Genomic DNA, 16558 nt, shown 5'->3' on the forward strand with positions numbered 1-16558 from the left:
GGACGAGTTAAAATAGTTTTTATGATATTTGAATCTGCTCAACGTGGCCTTGATTCAACGGAATTGTTGACTGAAGAATATGTACCGCCATCTTGGATTTGTTTTGAATTACAAATTTGTTATGGACAATGAAAATTAGTTAGCTTGCTTTTTGGATAAACAAAACAAATGAACAATATTAAAATGATACATAAGATAAAACATATCAAAAACCCTTTATATATCAAAATATACTATTTACTAAAAAAGAGCATATTTCAATATATATATATATATTAAATGAATACAATTGACAGTTTGGTATTAATTATGATTTGTTAAAATTGAATATTTATAAACACAAAATTATTTTAATGTTGTGGTTGCACAAATTGTTATTACTGTTTTATTCAGTCTTAAGTTTATTATTATACATTAGATATTGAGTTGTAAAATAAGTTCATAGCATTTTGTATGGACTTTTGCGCAATGAACTCCTTTTTGCAGTCCTCGAGCGAAAGTGTTTCCCGTTAAGAGAGTTTTGAAGGGCCCGAAATAAGTGAAAACCTATTGGGGCAAGGTCTGGTGAATATGATGGTTAGGGGATCATATCTCAGCTGAACTCCAATAATTTCTGTTGGGTCTGCAAAGACATGTGAGGACGGGCGTTATCGTGATGGAAAACTATGCTTTTGCGATTAGCCAATGCTGGACACTTTTGCTCAACATTGCCTTTAATTGTTCCAACTGGGCACAGTTCTACGATATCCGGTGTCATAGAGTGAGGGTTGTCTGTGACTAATGCTTGAATTTTGTCATCATCAACAGTTGAAGTATGATCCGAGCGCTTTACATCTTGCAAGTCGAAATTTCCGGTTCTGAACCAAGCAAATCACTTATGGACGGTACTTTCTCCTAAGGCATCATTGCCTCAGCAAATTTTGTTAAACGCATGTGCAGCGGATTTTCCTTTTTGGAAATAAAAAATCATTAAATGATGAAAATGAATTTTTTCTCTTCCATTTTGAGCAAGCAAAATACCATTTAAAGATAAGAAATTTCAGTTGAAACTGATGCATAAAAGCACCTTAACTAAAACTTTTTTAGAATATGTAAACATTATTGACCAAGTAAACATGATTTTATAAATACAGAGAGGATTAAATTCAAATATTTAAAAATGCTATGAACTTATTTTATAATCCAATAGATAGATATACACATTTTTGTGTGATTATTAACAATTATGAAAAATTGTATTTATGGTTTTTTAATGACAACAATATTAATAATTAATAAAGCATTTAAAAAATGCTTTATAACTTTTTTGGGTGGCTCCTAGCACTCATTGGAAAGAAAAACTGGATGGAACACATTTCCACAAATTTTAGATGTGGAATCAACAAAATGAAATTTTATTAAAAACCATTGTGAAGACTTTCGTGTTAATTATAGCCTATATCTAATGTTTCTTCCTACAAAAAAACAAAACAAAAGAACGTATTTTATTTGTCTCTTTCATTATTGTATTCACCGTTTTCAAATTTAGTTAATTAAAAAAACCTACAGGTTATTACACAAAGGATTGTTGTTTAAAAACAATATTTAATTTTAATCATAACTTTCTTTTTGCTCAAGAATGATACTGATCCAGGATTTCAATAGCTTAACTCCTTAACCTTCTCAGGATGACAAATAACATACATAAATATAATAATGTATTTATATAAGGATGAACATATATTTTATGGTTTCATCATTAATATATCTACATTGTTGATTTCTTTGTAATACTATGCAAATTATTTTATTCAATATCTTTCTAGACGATGGTTACGGCTTCTGTTTGGAAGAGAATTTCCTCTCCAGGACCTTCTTGTGCTGTGGGATGCAATATTTGCTGATAGTTCCAGTTTTGACCTTGTTAACTACATTGTAGTCTCGATGCTGGTTGCTATACGTTCCTCTTGTGAGTATGACAGTAAATTCTACTTGTAACAGACAAAATAAAAGAATATCTTGTTCCCCAGCTCAAGTCACTAAAATGATGTAAAACAAAAAAAATTAAATTAAATCAGTTGGGTGCTACTGTTGTTTATTCTACACTTGGATCATGCTTCACTAAACTACCCCCTTTTTGAACAAAGCTACACATTTAGCAATATTTGTAAAACTAGAAGAGGCCGTAGCTTGTAAAAGAAAATATTTGCATCTGGCATCTAGTTTTGGTTTTATAATGCTGAATTTGATTTAATTATGTGCCTATCTCTTAATATATTCTCATTAATCCATTATATTTATTGTTTATTGCAGTATTGAAATCTGACTATACAAACTGTCTTACACAGTTGATGCGTTATCCAGGTTCAATGGATATTTCTATCATCATAGACTATGCCCTATATCTTAAAGCTCCTTCGGTGAGTCAGTTTTAATTTGATTAATATAATTTTTTATAATTAGCTATAACCAGTATAGTTCATCATGGTTTTAAAGTATAAATTACAAGTAATTCTAACAATATTATTAATTAACAATATTATTGTTAATGTACAACAATATATAATATAAAATATTATTTCCCCCATTCCCCTTATGGAAATATACTGAGCTTAATGAGACAAGTCAATTGATTTATAGCAAACCTTATTCGGTGATGTTCAATTTCCGAGTAATAATCAAAATTAACACTTAAACAAAAGTTCAATATTAATTTAACAGGAAATAGCTAACAATAATGAATGAGGAAACACAGTCCTTATCTGCCTTAGTTCAACTGACTCTATCTCCACCATTCTTATGCAGTTCCTCACCTTCCTCAACCCTTATACTTTCTTATACTATCATAATCATTGTAAACCATACATACGGGAACCAGTGATTGTGTTTATCCTTATACTATAAAGTATTATATTATTTATGAAAGAATCAAATATTTTCAAGATCTAATTGATATGTAGCAGCTTTGTATTTATCAAAAATTTTAACTTAAAATTTATTTTCAAATATGATTATTTTCAGAAATTCAGCCCACCACCTAAGATGGTTCCCCCGAAGGTGTTGGTGAGTACAGATGAGAAGAATGAGAGGGCCCATTACCATCGGAGGAAACAGGTAACATTAAGAAGGTATGTTGTGTAACACTAGCTATAAGAGATAACGCGAGTAGACTGCAGTTGAATCTTATATAACTATGCACTAATCAGTATTTTAGAAATTGTTGTTTCCCATGAAAGTGGCATATGAGGAATGACTTATGTTGATGCTTGATAACTCTGGCTGTATATTGCACAGTAAATAGATGCCAGGAGATAGAATGTTTTATTTTTTAACCTTTAAGATTTCCAGCATTTTACTCTTATGATTTCCAATCTAAACTAAATAAAAATTATAAGTTAAGCTTTACCAATATGTTAATTTCTGAACCGTACTGAACTGTTGTGTGATTTAATTTACCTTCTGACAAATCTTGTTTATTATAATACATTTGCAAATAAGATAGATACGATTAGAACTAAATGTGGTCCTAAACACATTCATGGATGCTCATCTTGAAGGAAAAGGGTTTCACATTTTTAGGATTACTTCCTTAACACCTTTTTTAAAATTATTTTTTTATCTCAATTAAAAAATATGTGACCAAAGATAATGTATTTTTATTTAAATTCTGTAGGATCATTGATTGGAAAGAAATATGAGAAAATCAGTGGGGAAGAATGGAAAAAGATCTGTGATCAGTATAGGAAAATTGACAGATTTATTGATGAAACACTCGACATTTTTTAAATTTCTTCAGCACCCTCAGACTGTGGTCTGTCTTTTTTGTGTTACTCTTCTCTTTTTCCATTGTTGAAGTGTACTAGGGTCTCTCCAATTCTCCCATACTCGTTTTTTCCCTGATGAAAGCCTTTAGAGTGGGTCGAAAGGTTTGTAAATATTGCAAATTATATTGCTCTGGTTTTGTATTATGCTTAAAATTTCCTTGATACATAATCAAGATCAACTATCTCATATGTATTAAGATCCTATTAATGTTGAATTTTACTTTTTTTCTGTTTTAATAAATTAGCTATATCTATAAGCAAGATAGCATACTATACTGATATCAAATTCTGTAAATTTAATAAAATTTAATGAAAGCCAATCAATTTGATAAGGCATTGAACATTTTAGTAACTAAGAAATATATTCAGCTGGGGCAGGTAACTCATTTATAGGTACTAGAGTTCTGATCTTCTGTTTTAGCCTTCATTATTCATTACATCAACCATAAATATCGACATTGTAATAAAATTTAAGATTTATGTTTCCATTATTAGTTATTAAATTAGTATCATACTTTCTACCTAAAAATAAAAGCGAAAAATTGATTTAAATAGGAATCAGAAAGCTGTAAGTGAGGAAACCATTGGATTCACAGTACCAGAACGTGTTCAATCAAACCAATTTAGTAGCAGTGAAATAGTTGATGGATTCAAAACTAATGTAAGATATTTTTAATAATGCTTAATTTTACAATATTTGTTATTACATTAGTTAATTGTAAGGATTTTATTACTTTAGGACGGCCTTATGAATGATCTATTGAATGCATATACTGTGATGTCGCTTTGCCGCCTCAAGCTAAGCCAATACCACAGTGTTCTCGAAGACGCTGTACCTCCAAACCACATTGAAGCACAGCAGGCACTCACTGGGATACATGAGGTAGAAATTATATGTGATGTATTGTATTAAAATTAGTTTATCATCATACTTATTAATTTAATACCTTATAATTAATATTTCGTATTCTTTTGTTACTTTTATTATAAATTGCTGGTGTTTCAAAAATCTTTTGTATAGATAAAGACTGAAGTACTAATTTCTGGTTGCATCCCTTCAAGTATTATTTTCTGAGATGAAAATAATTTTAAGAGTAAATAAAGTAATAATTTATTAATTAGTACTTTAGTTTAAAATTTGTGATCAAATCATAACTTTATTTTCGAAATTTATGCATTATGCAAAACCTCCAATTCTTAAAAGTAGAAGTATCACCCTGCTGAATTATGTTTTTCAAGACATTACCTAAAATTAAAAACAAAATTTTAACATGTTGACGACGCATTATTGGCTCCTGAGCACTTATGACAATAAGCTGTAGTGAAGGGTGGTCACTTTTCTATGTGCGTTCGGGGTGATGGGTAGAGCTCTAGTACCACTCCCCTTTCACGTTGGATTGCCCAGAACCACGTGTTTAGTTCTGTCTTAGCCTCCACCAGCTATGATTATTCTCAATTCTGCCACCTTTAAGAATTTTTGCACTCCTTTAAATTTTTTTTATAATCTAATTTATTCCCATTTAGTTTTTAAAATATATAAATTTATTTAGTTATGTATTCTTTTATTTTTCACACTTCCAATAACATTTTTTATATGCAAAATTTTTTTTACATTGTTTTGGATTATTTTATGTTGTCTAATTGTTTTATAGAAAATGATAACTTTCTAGAGTCCTTTATTAGTACTTAAGTTCTAACCCACAAAACATTCATGTATCAGTTGATTGCAAACATAGATTCAGTGGCATACAAGGGTGACAGGTATTTTAAAATTTTATTTGGCTAAAGTTTACATTTTACACATTATATGATCTAATTTAAATTACAAGAAAAGAAAATATTAAAAAAAAATTGTGTTTTTAACACACCTAAGTGTTAAAACTAGCAATGCAATACAAAATTTATTTCCATTTAGACTCCGAGTTTTTATGTACAGGAAATTAAAAACATCTCCATTAGAAGAATTTTATATAAGCTATAGATATTATTTTAATTAAATAATAAAATTAGATTGTATTACATTTTGATGGTATCCCAAAGATTTCTTATTTTTAGTGATACTAAGAACTATTCTGGCTGCCTTAATTAAATTGTTCTAACTTAATTTAGATCAGTTTGAAAATATAAAGTTTTGTATATTTGTTTGTAACCCTGAACTTCTTGTGTCTTAAATGTCAAACATTTAAGTAATGATTACATTCTGTGTGAAGCATCTAACGCATGTTATTTCAAATTAGTACAGCAGTTTTTTGCCATCAGATTTTCCTGTAAGACATTTAACTAAGGATGACAGTGTTTCTGTAATAAAGATAATTTTTTTTTTCGATTTTGTTCTTGTCGTCAATTCTCAAACGAAAGAGAGTACAATAATTCTTTTAAAATTAATATTATTCCCACAGTTATGTTCACTACTGAAGGTTCAGAAAGTGGTACGAGTAGAGAAAGGTACTGAGGCAAATGAGGTCGTGCAAAAGAAGCCTGAGAGGAAACCATCAGTCGATATGACAGTTTTCAAACATATCACCACACCCATTAAGGAGACCTCCCCGACATGACATATAATATTTATTACAAACAATGCTATAGTTATTATTGAGGTGTATTATACCAGAAAATATTTATTTTTATTATGTCTTTGTACTTATGAGTGCATCTCAGTAGGTAGGGAGGGTATTACATCTATGTTGTATTATAAAATACGTTCTAATAAGTATGTATATATATAGACATCGAGCATCTAGAGGCTTGGATTTCTTAGTCTATTCAGTCCTCCATTAATTTTATTTTTAATTGATTACCTGGGTTGGTAATCATTTTTATTTTAATACAAAATAAAATTTTCATTTTTCTTCATCAAATAAAGGAAAAATATGTTTTTAAATTATCTTTACTTCCTTTTTTTTTTTTTTTTTATTACTCTTGATCTTATTTAAGATCAGTTACAGTTTTTCTTCCAGCATTATTTTTTTCTTTCTATTTAGGAGATAAAAACAACATAATATTTGCAATTTTAGAGTTAGATGTATATTCATACAAATTTAAATTTTTCTTTTAATATGAAATATTCTTTTCACCACCATATTGTTGCTTGAGGAAACGTAGTAATTAGATATTTTGAAACTCACTCCATTACTGCAATGATTAAAAGAAATTTCAGTTTAGTATTATGAAGCAGACTTGGGCACATTTTATTTTAAAAAATAACAAATACCAAATAAATTAACTTCAATAGTTATTTATTAGTTCCCAACGTTTTATTATATATATATATATTCAATTAGTAATTTCATAAATTATTATTTAATATAATTACATTTTAAAAATAATATATTGGTTTTAATTAATTTTGTTGCGTATTAAAACTTTGTAAGTATTTATATCTTCTGCTCAGGACAATCATTTTAGTTACGACCATATAAGTAATTAGTAAATAATAATATTCTTAATCTTGTTTTATTTTTTGTTAAATTAATTTTAAATTTAAATTATGACCAAGTCTGTTATGTATTTATGCTCCAATTTTATGTTTGATCTTATCTTCCTTTTTAAAGTGTTCCTTATTAATTTAATAATTACATTTATTTAGTTTGTATCATAGACAATTTTGTTTGTTCAATATATAGCTAGGTATTTAATTGACTATTCTCAACCTTAACGGCAGCTTCCGCAGAAGCTGGTATCAATAGTTTTGGTTCTGAATTAAAAGATATCTTTCCAAGTCTTCTTACTTCTATACCTATGTATGGTATTGTACTGAAAATCACCATTGTCTTAAATTGAAATTTTATTTTATGGGAAACTTGATTTGTCAATCAGCTTTATTTTTTCATGTTTTACTTAATAGGTACGTAGTATTTATTTATTAGAATATACTTACATTAAAATTACTTTTTACAGGCCTGTTTTTTTTTTATTTTTATTTTTGTGATATTACAATGATAAAATTTGCTTATTTTTAAGTGTATATGGAAGTGCCTTTTTATTAAAATATAAATTTTTTATCAACTAGGTAATATTAAGTATCTTGTGAAATATCTTATATATCTAGACTTTTAGGAGGTATTTTTTTTAAAATTAAAGTTAAGTCTATTCCAAATAATAATTTAGTATTGTGTACTTTATGGGAGGACATTGACATAAATTTGCCTCGAGGCTGCTGTGATGAATTTCAGTTTTTAAAGAGCATATTTGTTATTCTAAACATAAAAATGTATGGCACCTTTCTAGTCGTGTGTTTCGTCATGAAAATAGTGAACTTTGTACAGTTTATTAAGATATCTTCTCTCATTTGATAAATTGTGATATATATGTACAATGATTTATGTAAATTTTTTAAATATAATTTAAGATGGTGTAGTCAGTGTTTTATATTATCCTATGCAACAGATAGTTCGTTATAATTTAAGTTCTGTTAACCTGTTACATTAAGTTTCGACCAACAAGTGAGGGAGTTAGTTAAAATTGTTTGAACCATTTGTGTTATTCAGTGTAACTAAAAAAAAATGAAGGTGTTACCTGTTTTGGGAGCCTTAGTAAAGTACTGTCTGACAGGTAAAAAATGTGCTGGTGATTAATATATTTGTGGGTTGGAAATGGTAATAAAAAAAAAACAAAAAACAATAAAATAGAAACTAACAGTTAGCATAATACTTCTGAAAAGAGAAATAAATACAAATAAAATATAAGATAAAAAATCCAGTACATGACATATGTGCTATGAGCAGTGATCCATGTTTATTTTAATAAATAAATGTATATTATACTTTTATAATCTATGTAAAGGTGGGAACTAAGGGAGAAAATCCTTTGAAGAAATTACAAACATTTAAAAATAAATTTTAAAAAAAGTACAAACTTTCAATGTTGTTTCAACAGTAAGTTAAAGGCGTTTTAATTAATGAAAGTTTTTGCAGTAATTGCATAAAAGATAAAAAAAAGTGATATGGCTGAATGTTTATTATTCATAGAACACCCTAGAAAATGTTTCTATTAAACTTTTTTTTATTTATTGCAATTTACAACTGGAAAAAAAAAAACATTAAGTTAATGTGATAAATGTTTCAGAACACGTGATAATTTTGGGAAGGAACCACACAGTGGTGTTCAATCATTGCTTTACATTAAAAGATCCTATGGCCATCTTCTTTTCTGATCCTAAGAGGATTATCAGGTTTTATTAAGGATGAAAGATTAAGAACTAATGATTATAGAAGGGTAAGGATTCCAGAACGAAAGGAGGTATATCTATTTTAGGCCAAATCTGGCTGTTGAAAACAAATGTGATGCTGAGGTCTTTATGGATAAGTTTATTTGTGATGTAAGTCAGGGGCATCAAGGATTTTGGATTGGATACGGGAAGTGATGATTTGGTTGAGCCCCTAAGGTCAATTCTGTACAGCCAAATTGGTCTGATTATGGTAGTGTATATTTTTTAAATAATCCATTAAACTTAAGACTATAGATTAACTGTTATATTATGGTCTTTTATTGGTTACATTTTATTTTAACTTAATCAAGTGTTACAATACTTTTTTAACCATTTTTTGCTGTAGCTCCACATTGGTGTTAATCCTACCAGCTTATTTGAATATACTAATGAGACTATTTTTTCCCATTGAATTGTAGAGGCCATCTTGTTTTTTTTTCAACTGATGCTGTTATAACTACTGCAATAATTTTACTCCAAGCAAACTTTATCACATTTTTTCCATATCGTCAATTTTTTATCTGTAGGAACGTTTTCAACATCAAACTAGATATTGATAACTTGGAAACTTTCCACTTATCAAATTTTTGGCAGTTTCAGAGCATTAGAAAAAAAACATTTTTGTCTTGTTTCATAGAACAAATCTGAGAAAGCTGGTAAGTAAAGAATTTTTTTGTTTTAATATAAGAACTATCATAATTAATTTTGAAAGGGAGTATTGTAAAAGCCAAATGAAAGCAGTAAACACCAAGTTTTGGAGCTATGTTTATTCCTTCAATATATTACAGTTAATTAAGTTTCTAATGTATAAAATAGAAGGAGGAAGTATTGAGGGAGATTACATTTAATGTAAATGTGATATTTTCTTGCTGCCAATTCTCATATTTCTTATGCTGGTATCTTAGAGATTGAATACTATCTCATTACTATAAACTCTTTTTTTTTTAATTATTCTAGTGACAGTCATCTTGAGAAATCGACAAAGTTGCTTTTACTTTTACATCAACAGTTATCTACTATTTATTCAGGAAAGAGTAATAAATGAAACTGAAATATCATACAAACAATTACATTATGTGACAATGAATTCTATGAACTGCCCCCTTGAGAAAATAATTATTTTTTACTTATATAAATCTTAAGAATATATGTAGGTCATAGCAAGCGTGGAAATTTTCTCACAGAAAAAGATAAGTATTTAAATAGTAAGCTACAAAGTCTAATGATTATTGACAGCAAACAACAATCTAATAGATTGATAATACTATTTTTAATCTCTGGCATTTTTGTAAACCTTGAATTGAGATAAAAGGACCAATAAATATAGTTATATTACAAAAAATAAATAATTTTATATTTTATGTACAATAGGTGAAATATTATTTTAAAATGTCATCTAAAAAAAATAAAATAACTAGCTCTTTAAATAAAAAGCAATTATTCTTTTGATGTAGCAGCTTTCATTAGCTCATAAAGTTGAGCTATTTGTTCTTCTCGCATCATATCCAATATGGATTCATCGATTGGTCTCCCTAGTTTTGACGAATGTACTAGACCTTTTACACTGATTTGTTTTGTCAAGAGAGATGCATATTCCTATAACAGAATTAAAGCTACAAATTAAACATTCCTACATTAAAAATAGTAATTTTTTTTAAAAATTGTTTTTTGTGACTACACTAAATAGTACAATTATATCGTTTGATCCAATAGTGACAAATCTGTAAAAAAAATTATTTACTTTAATTTGAATTGTACGTATTCCAAACATAGTACTATACGTGTACTGAGGCTAGGCTGAAAACTCACATAGTAACCCTTATGAGTAACATAATCTATGGAATATTTCAAACACTACATAAGAAAAAAAACAATTTCCATCAGATGTACCACTAGCAAAGCGAAGTAGCAATATGCTGATTTATAAGTAATGAATTCAAGAAGACTAGATTTAATAACAAAAATATCCATTAGGTAAAATTAGAAGGGGGTACTTGTACCAATATAATTGACTGTACTGATAGCTGAAATTCTCATTTTATACAGATTAGAGCATCCATCAGTAGGCAGTATTCAAATAGAATAATAAATAATAATTTCTACAATCAATAATCATTTTGATGAAAATTTAAATGGAGGTGTAATTTGGATTACAGACAATACTACACATAATAACTTTTATTTAACATCGTAATATTTGATAAATCTGATTTTTAAAAAAAACCAGCTCTGTATAGCTATAGCTATCCTATTTAATTTATGGAAAAGCAAAAAAAAAAAGAAAAGAAAATTAGAACCCTTACAGCCCATTGGGTAATAAAAACAGCAGCGGTGGGTTCATCACAGTTTTTGTGACGCCGAAATTCATCTCTAACATAAATTGTTCCTAATAGTCTCAGTTCTTCCGGTAAACCACGATGTAATCTTAAAATAGTTTTATACAATAGACGAACAGTAGTCTTATGGCTATTTGAATACATTTCATTACCTCTCTAAAACTTTTCGACACTCAAGTAAGCTGTTCGTTCACTAAAAAGGTGTTCAAGATACGAGGTATACTTAGCAATATCAAATTGTTTCCCATCCATTAAATCTAGTTGGTTTTTGACGTGACAACGTCTTATAAATCATTTTGCGGGATGCCATGTTAGAAAAAGTGTCCCGTAACGGAAGTAGATTGTGGGGGAGGTAATTAGTAGTGTAGTAGTGGGGGTAAGAGGATTATAGATGCTGAGAGTCATGCAGGCAAAAGTGTCCCGTAACGGAGAAGGTAGTGGTGGGGATGGGTAAGAGTGAGGTGGTGGGGGTAAGAGGATTATAGAGTATACGTTGTCACGGAAATATGTCGCCTAATTACTACACGGAAATAGGCCTACACGGGCACGGTTTTATTAGTTAAAAAAGCAATTAGAAGTAATGTGTTTTATCTATTTATTGATCTCTCAACTCTGCCTATTAGGCAATACTGATGTTCACAGTAGTGGGTTACAATTATTAAATTGTTTCTATTTCTGCAATAGAAATAATTTAATAATTTGCTTCAACTGTGTTCACAGCTTGCTCTTATAGAAATTATATTCTTCTGCCTGAACACCTCGCTAGTGCAGCTTCTAGTCAGGGAGGATTGAGCAGCGTCAACTGCATCCTTTCTCCCGTATACAGAGGCCTGGTAGTACCGGTGGTTTTCTTTCGTCATCAACAGAGGTAGATCGCTCTCCATCAGAAGAGAGCCCTCTCACCACCTTGGCTCTTCATACCTCATAATTAGTACAGGCAAGTACGTCGTGCTCGGCGGTCTCTGTAACCCAACAATTTAGGCACAGAGGATCGATATTTATGCCAATGGGCAATGAGCTACTCAAAGTAATCCGTGACCTCCTCCATAGTATTTGGATAACAAGGCAATGCCAGAGGAACAGTACATATACATTATCATTTCCCTCCATAAATATGGAGATCAAACGAATTGCACAAATTATCGTGGTAAATCTCTCCTGAACTGTACATATGAGGTTCAATCTAATGTCATATATAAAATGGTACTGCTTATGACAGTATCATTAGAGAGATACTGTATCAGGCATTGGAAGAAATGAATATCCCTCTTGAATTGATCCATCTTACAGAGCTACATATGATAGGATCGATGTGTCAGAAAACAGGGAGACCTGTCGAATATATTCACAACCACAAGGAGATAAGGAAATGGCCTGCCATGCCTGCTGTTCAAACTAGCACTAGATAAGGTGTGAAAGGACTCTGGTGTGCAAAGTAATGGTACGATTTTCAGTTCAAATTCTAACCTACCTATATCACATAGCTATCGTAGCCAGATTACTGGACTTGGATAGGACATTTCTAGTAAGGGGAGAAAATTAATCTGCGAATTAATCAGGCAGACTAACTATATGCTTGCCAACCTTCCTAACGACCATCACTACCCACTGTTAGGTTTGGAGGTTACACATTTGAAAGTGTACTTTCGTGTATCTAGTTTGTTCGGATAATAAATCCAGCACAGAAGTGCAGAGGCGTATACTACAGCTAATAGGTGTTATTTTGGTGTGGCAAAAACAGTGAATAGCCATCTGCTGTCGAGAAACACACAAATCACTCTGTATAAAACATTAATTAGGCCATTACTAAGTTATGTCTCAGAGACATGCCCCTTATTGCCTGTAGATGCTGAAGCTCTAATGATATTAGAAAAAAAAATTTAAGAACAATGTTTGGCCTTATAAAAAATGGTGACTAAGAGCTTGGCGGACTCTTTTGCAAAAGAGAAAGAAATAGAGAAGTTGTCTTGATGCGGTGAAGACCCTTACCGAGTTGTAGTTCAGGTGATATAGTTAAGAAAAAAAGTACTAATAGACAATATAATTTTTAGGAGCCTAATGCCATCGTATTGCTGTTCCCTTTTGCTCTTAAATTCAGGTATTTGTAGTCTAATGATATTCTTAATTAAGGTATTCATTAAGTTTTTTTTACTTGTATTAGGTTAAACAGTGGCAAGGAGATATAATTTGAAGATTATCTGCGTATAGGTTGATGGATAAAGAAGAATAGGACATTCATTTTAAAATCAATAAACATATCGTAGATTTGGATAAAGAAATATGGCGTAGTTTGGTTAGGAGGATACTGTGATCAACTGTATCAAATGCTTTGGGAAATTTTATAAAAGATATGGATATTGATAACTTCTTTTCGTTATAGTTTTTCTTTTTATTGTAGATATAGGTACCAAAAAAACAAAAACAAATTCAAATTGTGTTTGAAAAAGTCACACACGTTTGCGCGTCGGGTTTGGGATAGAGAGAAGGCAGAATTGTAAAAATTGTGTTTTTTAAGGGAACTTTTAAGAATTAGCTCATATACATATATCCATTTGACACAGAATTTAATGGTTTTTAATCTAATATACAATAACTTTTTCGCTATTCGTTATCGTTTAGTAGTTACAGGATCAAAACAACAAATAAGTCATAGCCCATTTATTTCTCAGTGAATAAAACAGTAGTATTTTAATAAGGGCTAAAACTCGATAGACTTGTGTTGATATATCTTTAACAGTTTATGTTTTCCCCCTCACTGTTTCCCAGAAAATCAGATAATCGAATTGGCTACTCAGTGGTGATATAGAGGAAGGAACTCTATTCGAAATAAGCTTCGAACAGAGGAGAAAGTTCTCGTCTAGAATCCAGAAGTATAGTATATGCATGGACCAAGCTGATTTACTGCAAAACCTGATAACATCCGTAGAATACTGAAGAAGATGAGGATGAGGGATCTTCTTTTATATCATGCCTGGAGGCGGTGCTACTATATCCTGTATAGGCTCATCCTCATGCCTATTTTGATATTTACATAAGTAACCTATCGCATTTACTTGTTGTCATCTCAATTGACAAATTTTAATAGAGAGAGGAAATTAAAAAAAAAAAAAAGGAACAGAGGAAAAATTTTCTTACATAATAAGAAAGTTCACTTACCTCAGGAGTAATTTTCATTTCACAAAAACACGAAGTAGGCAGCAGATGTATCATAAAACGTAGATTTCTATTAGAATTCCAGAAAAAAAAAAAAATCTTAATGAAAGATGCGTACACGCATTTTTCTGGGCACACCTATATTTCAGAAACAGCTTGTCCAATTCGTCCCAAATTTGGAGGATTAGTGTTGAGATCGTCATTTTCTAAATTTTAGCCAACTCCTTCCCCCACTTTTGCTGATACACCTGTTTCGAAAACTTCTTGATCCAAAGTCAGTAATTATTGTGGAACTGATCTTATATAAACTACTTTCCTTACCTCTGGAAAAACGCATTTTTGTTTTAACAGGGTTCACTTCCTATATTTTAATCTCAAATACAAATCATTAATCTTGAAACATAGATAACTACTTACTCAATAGTAATATACAGAAAATGGGTAGTTTCCAGAGAAAGAAATTTTTTAAAAGACAGTAGGGGGATAAAAAAAGAAGATGGAAATGGTGAGGAAACTACTTACTTGGCAGATTTATTTGTGTAACTCAACATTAAACACATCTGCCAAATATACAAAATAGTGGCACATATTAAAAAATTAATTCTATACAGGAAGATCGTTGATTAAATATGTGTAATTAATACAAGGAAGTTTATTCAAGAGTGGTTAAGCTGCAACTCAAATAAAGTAAAATACTCTATTGATTAGGGCTAAAAAAATACAAACAAATCCTGCATTATCAGCATATTGTTAGTTGTTGGTATCCTTTTTACCCCTGATCAAGGCTTGCAAATTTAGGTGAAATATTGGCTCGCTAAGTGTTATACCATTTTACAATTTTTAAATATTTCTTGATTTAATTATCTGAAGTCTCCTCTTACTGTTTTAAATAAATGTTTCAAAGGTGAAACAGGACTGTTGCTAAATTGGGGCAGGTAGGCCAAGAAGAGAAGTATTGCCTTCTTTTATTTTTGGCATTATGGTCTCTCTTCTTGAGAGATTTGGAGGTGTCTTACATTTTGACCATTACTCTGGATCTGTTTTAAAGGAAATATAAATAAAGCTACAAAGGAGGGCGGGTATCATGCAATTTTCCAATTTTAAGCACTTTTTTAATGTTGCTGGATTAAACTAATATTCTAATTTAAGTCTCATCTTACTGTTTTATATAATTAATTTATATTAATATTTATACTGAAGGATGGTACTGTTACTGTGGTGTGCCGTCTGACTTAGAGTATGGAGCACTTAATAATGAAGTCGATCCTATACTCTTAGTGGAGACTGAAACTGAACTAATAAATTAATTGTTTTTTATACTATTTCAGTTGCTTTTTGACCGAACTTGGACCATCTTCATTTTTCAATTATATAGATTGTACTTTAGACAATCCTACTAGCTATAGGACAGTATATTCCAATATTTTTGTAGCATGACCATTTCAAAATAAAACTTAACCTTTTTTTTTTGGAAGATGTTCGACTATTTAAACAAAGCAGTACTATTTGCTCACCTTGACAATCTATATTATTTTTTTAATTTGGAAGATTTTTATACTATTGCCTAATATGCTCCAAGAAATGCAGTCCTTCTAAGATCCCCACTACTCTAATTTATTGTTTCATAAGTTTACTGATAAGATTTTCTAGCTGAAGGCCTAGTTTTTTCATTAAAAATAATCGGTGAAAACAGTATAACAAATCATTTTTGAATCATTGGACCAGTTAATTTAAATATCAATAGTAAAATTTACAAGCGTAATACCAATCTCTGATCTCTAAGTAAATTTCCTAATTTAGGTCAATGCAAATGTTTTAAGAGATATACAAAATATGTAAAAGATATTCAGAAAATCAAAAAGAATTAATTAATGAGGAACTTCAGAATTTGGTTTAATCTTAATTTTTTACTTCAAAATATAAAATATGTACTCGCACCTGAGGAGTTGACCATTTACATATTTGCATAAGGGTGATCTCTGAGATACATTTGGGAGGGGGCAGGGGTTAATATTTGTGTTCTCTTAATGAACCATAAATCTGTTTATAATTTCAAATAC

At 30.0% G+C, this 16558-nt stretch overlaps 2 protein-coding genes across 3 annotated transcripts in view; one reads left to right on the forward strand and one right to left on the reverse strand.

Annotated features, from left to right (window-relative positions):
• TBC1D5 (TBC1 domain family member 5) overlaps window positions 1-8159 on the forward strand; it is a gene marked incomplete in the record, with an annotated part of 16891 nt that extends 8732 nt beyond the window's left edge. The window contains 6 exon segments of one of the 2 annotated variants that reach the window (XM_067045470.1): window positions 1806-1948; window positions 2293-2399; window positions 3001-3107; window positions 4359-4464; window positions 4543-4686; window positions 6203-8159. In XM_067045470.1, the coding sequence (XP_066901571.1) occupies window positions 1806-1948; window positions 2293-2399; window positions 3001-3107; window positions 4359-4464; window positions 4543-4686; window positions 6203-6358 (763 nt within the window). 2 annotated transcript variants of the gene reach the window in all.
• Window positions 8160-9728: 1569 nt separating this feature from the next.
• Sdhaf3 (Succinate dehydrogenase assembly factor 3) lies at window positions 9729-11491 on the reverse strand. Its single transcript, XM_014416729.3, has 2 exons — window positions 11313-11491; window positions 9729-10605 (listed from the first exon to the last, which is right to left on the reverse strand). The coding sequence occupies exons 1-2, from the start codon at window positions 11487-11489 to the stop codon at window positions 10447-10449; spliced, it is 336 nt and encodes a 111-aa protein (XP_014272215.1). The 5' UTR covers window positions 11490-11491; the 3' UTR covers window positions 9729-10446.
• Window positions 11492-16558: the final 5067 nt, after the last annotated feature.

The sequence above is a fragment of the Halyomorpha halys genome, unplaced genomic scaffold, assembly GCF_000696795.3.
Source record: "Halyomorpha halys isolate HHAL.00 unplaced genomic scaffold, Hhal_1.1 Scaffold134.1, whole genome shotgun sequence".
Classification (NCBI taxonomy): domain Eukaryota; kingdom Metazoa; phylum Arthropoda; class Insecta; order Hemiptera; family Pentatomidae; genus Halyomorpha; species Halyomorpha halys.